The 10498-nt window shown below is 33.2% G+C and overlaps 1 protein-coding gene across 1 annotated transcript in view; it reads left to right on the forward strand.

Annotated features, from left to right (window-relative positions):
• Positions 1-9566, forward strand: part of aff2 (AF4/FMR2 family, member 2) — a 410790-nt gene extending 401224 nt beyond the window's left edge. Inside the window, exons 20-21 of the mRNA XM_056471754.1 lie at positions 1257-1474; positions 8732-9566. Of these exons, the coding sequence (XP_056327729.1) occupies positions 1257-1474; positions 8732-8853 (340 nt within the window). The 3' untranslated portion in view covers positions 8854-9566. The remainder of the gene's footprint in view (positions 1-1256; positions 1475-8731) is intronic.
• The last annotated feature ends 932 nt before the right edge of the window (positions 9567-10498 follow it).

Below are 10498 nucleotides of genomic sequence, written 5' to 3' on the forward strand. Positions count from 1 at the left end.
TCAATCCACAATTTTTTTTTTTAAAGTGTTAAGTTAACTTAATCGATTTATGCTGAGACAACAAGAATGAATTGTGTGGAACCCTGCATTTTTTACAGTGTAGATTAACCCATTTGTTCCAAAAGGTTAACATTTTAAGTGTACTAAATGATGTATTCATAAACAAATGCTTAGTTCCACAGAATTCCTTCATGTTGTCCCAACAAAAATCGATTAAGATATCTTCATTATTTTTACAAACTTAAATAGATTGAACATAAAACAAAAAAACATTTTTTTTTGTTCCAAAAAAAAACTTAAGAATTGTGTTGTTTCAACTCATTTTAAATACAGAATACAGTAAGTAGTTTAATCAAAGCAAATTTGAGATTTTTTTGGACAAATGCAATACATGACAGAAGTTAGTAGAAATTATATTCAATTGGTTATTTGTTTAGCATAAATGCTTAGTGCAATCAGGAGTTCACGTTTACCATATTTCAAAGATAATAAAATTATGACCATATATATATATATATATATATATATATATATATATATTTATATATATATTCACAACTATTTACAACTGTCTTACTTTGGCAGGTCACTAAAGCACTCTAAAGGTTTTACCTAATTGCGTTTTTATGAAAAAAATAAATAAATTGGCGAATAATCCTGCAATTAAGAGCCTGAAAACATTACATTAAGTGTATCATTTTGCATATCATTTCAATAGTAAGTCATATTTTTTCATAACATATTTGTCAAGTGTAAAATTATTGCCACTCTAAAACAAAATACATAAAATCTTGGGAATCACTTTATTTTGATGATCCCTTTAACACATTTTTGTTGAATTTAGGGTACATTGCATCGACATGCCAACTAATTCTTAATAGAATATAAGTAAACTGACAGGTTGGGGTTAGGGTTAGTGTAAGTTGACATGTACTTGCAAAGTTTCTTATAGTCAGTTAAATGTCTCATAAAGGGGCAGTATCAGCAGATTTTAAGCAGACAATCTACTAATACTCAAATGACATAACTCAAAAAGTAAAATGCAATAGGAACCATCAAAAATAAACTAAATGTTGTACTGAAAATGACTTTAGTAGAGTATTAATCAGATGTAAAAGCCAACAAAAACACGCTAATTAATTTAACATGGAAAGTATCATAATTTTCTTTCAATTGCAAAGTTCAATACCTGTTTGAAATGATTCAGGATAACAGTGGACTGGATTTCAAAGATTCTGGTGTGTTTTTTGGAACAGGAGCACAGGTACCCCGTCCCCAATGTCCCTAAGTCCGTCTCCTGTCAGCTCGGTCAGCAGCGGCGCAGGAGCGATGGGTTCTTCCTCGGCCTCTGGAAGTGTGGCCATTCCCCAACGCATACACCACATGGCAGCCAGTCATGTCAACATCACCAACAACATCCTGCGCAGCTATGAACACTGGGAAACCGCTGACAAGCTGGCCCAGGAAAGTCAAGGTAGGATGATTTTTGAGTTGTGTTTCAGGCTTTTTTTGTACAGTAGACAGCTGGTGCAGGTTTTATTTGTATTTTTCTACTGGGAATATAGCCATGCAATAAATACAAATATCTATTTGCAGTGATTCTGTTGTTAATGTTAAAAACACAATATGTAAGATTTATTTATAGCAAAATAAAATATCCAAAAACCACTAGAACAGTATTGTATATTTTGCTGACATACATACATCATCCAAAAGGTTTTCAAGAATGTTCAAATCCAGAAAAATAAGTGATTTTATTTATTGACACAGACCGATGTCACACACCCTCCATTTAGGTTTAATAGAAAACCGCCAAACACCAAAGACTCTTTATTATGTTGTGTTTCTTTAGACTACACAGATCAGCATTATAACAAAACCTTAAAATGTATTTAGTTTGATAAAACAGCGATGCTTCTTCCACATATGATCATGATCAGATGAGGTTGACTGTGGCACATTAAAAGCTGTACTGTTTGCGTGCTTCATTGCACTCATCTCTTAACATTGCTTTGGTGGTCTTGTTTCACTTTCACATACTTTACTCTGCTTCACTTACCATGTTAATAAGTTTTGAATACTTCAGCTCTTCCATGAACATAATTTCTGAAGGAGTCCCATAAAATGCAGTGAAGACCAAAACCTCCATGATTCCATTCATAGTTATTGCATCATTAAACTATGCCTTTGTTTGTTGTAAATATAAGCCCTCTACTGGCAGATATTGCACACTGCACCTTTAAGGAAAAATTTATATTACAGTGGTTTCATTTTACTAAGTTTCCTAAATACACATAATTTTGGTTCAACTCTATTAAACTAAAATGTATTTAAAAAACAATTATTAAGCAAGTACAAATCATTCGGTAAGATATATGTTTGTTTGTTTGTTTGTTTTTTGGTTATAGATTTATGGTGGAATTGTGCTATATACTGACAATAAAATTCAAATATTAAACAGTATGTTTTTTAAGTCACGTACAGTCTGAAAGATATGCTTTGATTATTTTGTGATTATTGTATTTTAGTTCTGATGTTATATTAAGCATATTAAATTGCATTGGCAAACAAAAAAAATGTTAATAACAACAAACCACACAAGCTGAAAAAATGCAATCACAAATTATACAAATGGCTGGCCTTATATTAAAAGGATTTTCATGCACACTGTGGATAGTAGAACATCTTCATCTTAAATATCAATATTTATAGATTGCAATCTTTAAAATTTACAGCAGTGTGTTTTGACGTGTAGCACTTATATTTTAAGAGTTCATATACAAAAACCTCTAAACTCCATCTAAAATTTTCTTCTTAAATGATCAATTTTCTTAGGCTCTTGTGTGATTAATAGGTTCTTTTTATTGCTTTTAAAGTGAAATAACTGAACATAAGCATAGGAGGTTGAGAAAAATGCACATTTTAAAAGAAAATTATATATGACATTCTTCCTGCTTTCTTGTTCCCAAATTTTACACCCCACAAAATAATTTAGACTTTTTTTGTACAATTTTAAACCTCATAAGGACCTGCAGTGACTTGTGTTTGCACGTTCTCCTACCTTTTTTCCAGTTCTTGGATATCTATTCTTAGCCACAAATTCATGTGAAATGCTCACAGTGTCAAGCCCTGTAATGTCACAGTATCTATGTCGTTTAAATCAGGAGGAGATGTGATGCAGAATGAATGAAAAACAATGGAGACGCTAGGAAATTCAAACTATATAGCATACAAGACATGAAGCATATCGCTGAAATAAACACACAACCTATAGTATATGAACAGAATAAAGAATATGTGAACAACTAATCAGAAATGATGGTAACACAAATCAAAATTCAAGCAAAACAGGGATGTTTACATGAAAATGCTTTCAACTGTAAAAAGAAACTTTTTCCAGTTAGTGCATTGTGTTGTGTAAATGTATGGACAGATAATGAAAACCTATGGCCCATTTCCACTGAGTAGTACAGTACAGGTCACTTTTATCAGGCTTGCGTTTCCACCAATGGTGGTCTATATGTTACCAATTACAGAAAAAACTACACACAGCAAACATTTAGTCCTTATTTGGGTTCAAAAACCACATGCAACATATAGCCCACAGTCAATTCAAACCTCTCATGTGTATCTTTAACCAGCACATGTAACCTCTGTTAGAGAGTAATTCCATCAATCCGAGTTCATAATAGTCCAAAAGGCGATAATAGCTAAACATGGCAGTTTGTTCATCTTTTAGGTTGTTGAAAGAATCATTTGTTCCTTTGTTTTTTCCGTCTTTTCCTTAGTTTTTTTCACGCTTCACTCTCACGTTTGTCTGTTTGTGAAAGGATATCAGAAGCACTTCAATAATCACGCACACGTTATTATCATCAGCTCAAGATGTTCGTTATTTCAAATATAGACACTCGGCGAGCGATCGCAAAAAAGCGAAACCACTCAAGCTTTAGACGGATTTGACAATTACAGTGCACAGGGTTTTGCTATTCTTCTTGGCTTTGTGGTTGTTCATCAAGACAACGACAAAGTTTGTTTAAGCTATAGGGTCGACCATGGCTTGTTACTATATGTACATATTATTACGGTGTAATGTTTGGCTGTGTATTTAAAAATGTCGCTTCCTTTGTTTTCATTCTCATGGCTTGTGTACGTGCTGGAGATGTTTTTCTGTAAACCAATAGTATTCAGCTGGGCGTCTTGCTCTGCCTTTTGGTACCCTTCCAGAACGGTACCCAAAAAGTACATTACAGTTCGCTTTTAGTTACTTTTTGACAGTGAAAACAGCCATAAAAGCGTAGTGTGTTGTACCGTACCACTCAGTGGAAACTAGAAATTACTAGAAATTAAACAGCTGATTGTGTCAGTAAAATATTTTTGAATGCATAGTTTCAATTCAAATATGTGTAATATGTGTTATACTGTCAAAATTTTGGCAAATATCAACACTGTAAAAAAAGAAGTGTCTAATTTGTACGAATTTATATGATTTTATTCATATGAAAACCATTTTTAAACAGTTTGTGTCCCCAATCCTAGCAAAATCATACTAAAATGTAGTAATCATACAAATTAGACACAATATCAAAATATTATAAATTGCCATGTAATAAAGAAACAAAATTAGCTGTTACTTTCGATAATTCCCCCAAAATTTCTCCCTTGTGTATAAATCTCATTTGTCGTTGCTGTCATATATCTCTGTTATATAAGAAATTCACCTCTCGCATTCGAAACGTTATCAGTGACTCAACATTTGATACAGACCACCAGAGAAATGAAAAAGCCACTATGCTAATTGCACTGGAGATCTGATGTGGCTTGTCATTTCCTCTCTTTCTCTCAGTGTGTCCTCTGGAGAAGACTAATTAAAACGCTCTGAGACCCTGCGTGTTGTACGAGGTCTCCTCCGCCTCAGAAATCAGCCGTAATAAACTTCCCCCTCCTCTGTGTCTTTCCTGGAAATGAATGCAGTTCAAGGCTGCTGGGTCTGAGCTTTGGTCAGATTGATAGCGGGATTGGCTAATTATGACAGTATCAGCTCGGATGCAGGTCCTCGGGCATGAACATGACTCTGAAGTCTGTTGTTGTCGTGTGTTTGCTAATTGCCGCAGTCATTAGTAGGTGGCAGTGATGTCATCAGATACTTGCGTTATCTTCAGGCTAAACTTAAGAAGATTCACACTGATGTTTCTCTTTGGTTTTTAGTGCCCTTGAAAACGTAAAGATGAATGGGTAGTTCATTTTTTTTAAATATGTTGAATTTTTAAGAGAGTTACGAATTGTTTGCCTCAAGCCCCGGTCAGATCAAATGATTTTATCACAATTTTGGCTCAATTTCCTTGATGTAAGGTGTCGTAGGGAATCGTAAACAACAAATAGGCATTGTGACACAAGATTCAATCATTTCTTCTCGTATAATGTGGCATGGTTCGCGACAACCAATAGCAATTAATTTTTCCCCCTTCTTCATGACGAGTTCCGTCACATGGGTGACATGGGAAATTAGTGCACAAAATTTCTCAGTTAAATCTGCAGGTGCTGTCTTTAATGGGTGGGTCTTACTTATGGGATAAGATCAATCATTAATTATGCAAACTTTTACCACTTATTGTTAATATTTTGAGCAATTTTATTTGACAAACTGCCACAAATATGCAGACATCTCCATTCTCACAACGAGTTTCTGAGTTTTCTCAGCCTTCCGACCAAGTTTGTTCTTCCGAGATAATCTAGGAACACATTCAGTGCTGTGAATACATACATGCGAATAGAAATACTTGAATAAACCAATTAAATTAAAACTCACCAGCAATGGATGATTTTGTAATTAACAATGAAAACAGTTTAATATAGGTTTCTCTGAAACTGTGAAGATTTTACTTTAATTTTATTTAGACTTCATTTTATTTTATTTACCAAACCAGTTTGTGTTTTGCGGACTAGTTTTGATGCACTTCACCTCAAATGTTATTCATTATTCTTGTATCTAGCAGATAACTAACCTACAAAAAATACATTAAAATTAAGATACAAATTATATCAAACAAAATTCGGTTTAAAAAGATTTTTTTTTCTAAGAAAAAAAATATGAATTATATTTTTGTTTAGTGCCCGTCCACTACTCCCATGGCTGGAAAATACACATTTAGATTTAAAAGAAAAATCTTTAAAAGGAAATAAGTTTGATCCTATTAATGTCATAATGAATGACCTTAAATAATGTAGCATAGTTGACAGCAAGCATCAGTGTTTATTAAGATTGAAATAAGATAAAAAAAAACATTGAAATTAAGATAACATACAAAATTAATTTGTGACTGCTTTGGGAAATAACGCTCATCGTAGACATCACAGGATGACTGAAAGTGAAGGAACTTGTAGAATGGCACATTTGTTACCCATGACAAGTCAAGATTTTATCAAGACAAAATCGCATAATCTGACATAGTGACTTTCATAATCGACAATAAAAATAACATGATCTGGGGTGTGTTTCCCAAACAACAATGTAAATCATGGCTGAACTATCATAGTACGATGCATCAGTTGGAAAAAGAACGATGGAGTGACGAGTGTTTCCCAAAACCTGTAGTTTCTCTGTCGCAGATCCATCGTTTGAACCATGTTAGTTATAACGTAAAACGCCCATAATGATGCTCTAAACGGGGTGGAGTAACAACTTCTTTAGAGAAGAACCCCATAATTTCTTTGTGCAGATTATATTGTTTTACATGCACACACATTTAAAATAAAATCCAATAGTAGTTTTGCTAAAAACATGCACTCGCTTTCCATATTAATTGAAATAGATGTAAATGGCACATATAAGGCCTATGTTTCCTTTACAAATATTATTGAGAATATTACATATTCTATTCTAAAACATAAAATCACTTACAAAAGCTAACATGTATTCTAATATCATATTTAAATCATATAAATAAAGAAATAAATAAATGAATAAATAATGAGGCTATTTTTTTAAGAAATGAAATTTAATATTTATTATTTATTAGGAAATGAAAAAAAAAATCCTACTTTAATAATAATATTAGTAATATTAATGATGACTATTATTATTTTTATTATTATTATTATTATTATTAAGTATGATATTATTTATTTATTTATTTATTTATTTATTTATTTATTTATTTATTTATTTATTTTTAAGTCTACTTTTACAATTTAACACATTGAAACCACTGCAGAAATGTTCTAACTAAGAGGCCCTTGTCATATACAGTACAGATACTTAATAAATAACCTACTATAAATTAAAAGTATTAATGTATGCTGTGTTTTTTGTTTTCACAAGCTTTGGAGACGTAACATAAATTCTGCTTTTAAATAATAGGTCACCTACAGCTTTCGTCATGAGGCTGTGTTCAAAATGACATCAATGTTTTCAAAGTGCACTGCGAAGGGAGCGCAATTGTAAACATGAAGATCACTAAAACTGAACTGAAGCAAAGTACACCTAAGAGTGATGACTTTAATGCTTTTTTATTTTTAATCATTCCAAGTGTTAAATGTTAAATGTTAGAATGTTCTAAATGAATAGGGCATAGGGGGGATAAGTGGGAATAGAACACAGCCAGGAACTATGCTTCTAACTACAGCTCCAGAGGTGTAGTTGCAAGTGCATAAGTTGCATAAAAATTACTCTAGATTATTCATTTATGAAAGACGATATGTCTGCAATGTGGGGGTAGGGGTTTCACAAAGGGGACATAGAGGAATTCAGTATTGCATTTTGTAAATTATTTTAAAACGAAATCAGTTGTTTATGATATCTGTTTGCATTTACTTTTTTTAAAAAAGGTCTCAGAAAAAAAACAGACACAGACAATTAATATGTTTTTATATTCAGAATCAGTCAATTTTGTTCATTTTGCACTGTTTTGAGCCCTCTATAGACTGATTTCACATGGTTGCCATTTTAAAAGTGAAATCTATGCTGCGGTGGAAAGAAACCTAGAAGTATCGCCTGAGTCCCACAAGAATGTTGTGTACCTCGCTGTATATCTTATCAGCAAAGAGAAAGTGACACAATTTTATAATTTCACCGCCTTAAGATCCATTTTAAATGGATAGTGAAAATAAAAAGGGATATCCAACCTTTATTTAATCTAAGTTAAGGGAAATTATGCTAGTTAGCTAACGTTTTCTTTCCCAAACACACGTTTTAGATGCCATTTATCAAACTCAAGTTAAGGAACTAATTCTTTCACTATTTTAGACCTGTCACCATACTGAATTTCAGTACTGACATTTTTTTTTAAATGTCTATTTCCCGCTAACATTAAAGCACTGTTAGCGCATTCTTAAACACTGCTGATTTGCTGATGTTTACCGAGTGCAAACACAGACGAGCTATCGGCTGATGAATCAACTGATCTAATGAAGAGCTCTGAATGTTTACAGTGCTGATCCTATACTTCCGGGTTACTTCCCACCGCAGCCTTACGTTCGTGTTTAAAATGGCGGTCACATGAAATAAGCATATAGTCAGTGCCCCAACATGTTTCAAGTTTTAATTTGTAAATGTATTTAAAGCATTCATTGACAGAATTTGGGTCAGTAACTTTAGTTACAGCCTCTGCCATCAAGTTGCATCTGCTTTATGGCACATTTAAAACAGCACTCAATGGCAAAAAGGTTAACAACTGCAATCATATGTAAAAACATTCCTTTTATGCTAACGATCTCTTTCTCTCTCTCCCTTCAGAGTTCTTTGTGGAGCTGGACTCAGTAATGGAACCGTTGACGCAGCACAGCAGCATGACAGAACTGGTGCGCTACATACGCCAAGGACTGCACTGGCTTCGGCTGGAGGCCCATTTGTTATAGTGCTGGCGCTTCCACTGTGCTCTTCCTCTCTCTGTCTGTCTTTCTCTCGCTCTCTTCCCCACCGTTCATCACTACCTCCACCATCTTTGCCATCCAGAACCCTGAGGGAAGTCGGCAGTTTACCACTAGCGAGCCTCAGAACTGTGAGTTTTTCCCTGGAGGGCTCCGTGTCCTCGATCCTGCTTGATTCCTGTAAGCGTGTCAGGAAAATCTTGGGATGTCGAGGAAGGATGGCGCACTTCTGGGTCCTATCAGCACAACGGGTGGCCAAATTTATGCCTCTGGTACAAGAACGGTAGCAGTGGGCAACTTGACAAAGCTGTCGAACAAAATTCAACTAGTGACCTCTGTGTGGTGGACCGGGCAAATCTCATTTGCTCTGCAAGGCAGGTTAGGCCTGAAATACACTTCACGCAAGTATGAAATGCCAGATATGAATGCTTGATTAGCATAGCTCAGTGCACAACACTGATGAATATTCTAGATGTACAATATTATACCTCAGCGATCAAGGGATAATAGAGGTTCCTTGGTACACTACCGAAGTTTGGGGTCAGTAGGATTTTTAAATGTTTTAAAGGAGGCTTATCCTGCTCGGCAATGCTACATTTATTTCATCAAAAATACAGAACAAATTGTAATATTGTGAAATGTTATTGCACTGTGAAATAACTGTTCAAAAGTACAATTTAATTTAATAATTTATTCCAGTGATTTTAATGATAAATTTTCAGCTTTTAGAGTCACATGATCCTTCAGAAATCACTCTTATATTCATTATTATTGTTATTAATAATAATAATAATAATAATAATATTATTATTATTAATGGTAATAGGGTAACACTTTATTTTGATGGTCTATTTGAGTATTAGTAGACTGTCTGTTAAATATATGTTGATACTGCTCCTTCAACAGACATTTAACTGAATATAAGAAACTTTGCAAGTACATGTCAACATACACTAGCCCCAACCCTAACCTTAACCTAACAGTCTACTTATAATCTTATGAGAATTAGTTGCAATGAAACTTAAATTCAACAAACTCACCATCAAAATAAAGTAGTGTGACCGGTAATAGTAATAAAAGCAATAATGACTGGAGTAATAATTTCATTTGAAACTACAAACAATTAGTAATTAATAAATATTTAATTAAGAAATAATTAACAATTTGACATTTTTATATTTAGTTAATGCAGCCTTTATGAACAGAATCATTTTCTTAAAAAAAAAAAAAAAAAAAAACCTTAACCCAAAACTTTTGACTGGTAGTGTATATCTGTTGGTCAATGACATTTTGTTTCATCTATTTATTTATTTATAAAAAAAAAAAAAAAAAAGGTTTTACATAACTTTAATGATTATTTAAGACTTCAAAGACTTTCTAATTTTACACCATAATTCAAAATTGTCAATGTTATGTCCTGATTTGAATTATAGTTCAGACAAATATGAAAGTTACGTTTGAAGTAGAATGAAGTTTACACATCCTCCACTTGTTTCAAACGTGTTTGAATTGAACACAAGAAAGATATACCAAAGAACATTGGGGGAAATTTGTATTTTGTCCTACTATGGATGCCAATAGTTGTTTTTTCCCTCTAACATTCTTTAGAATATCATGTTTTGCGTTCAACTGA

Source organism: Danio aesculapii, chromosome 14, assembly GCF_903798145.1.
Source record: "Danio aesculapii chromosome 14, fDanAes4.1, whole genome shotgun sequence".
Lineage (NCBI taxonomy): Eukaryota > Metazoa > Chordata > Actinopteri > Cypriniformes > Danionidae > Danio > Danio aesculapii.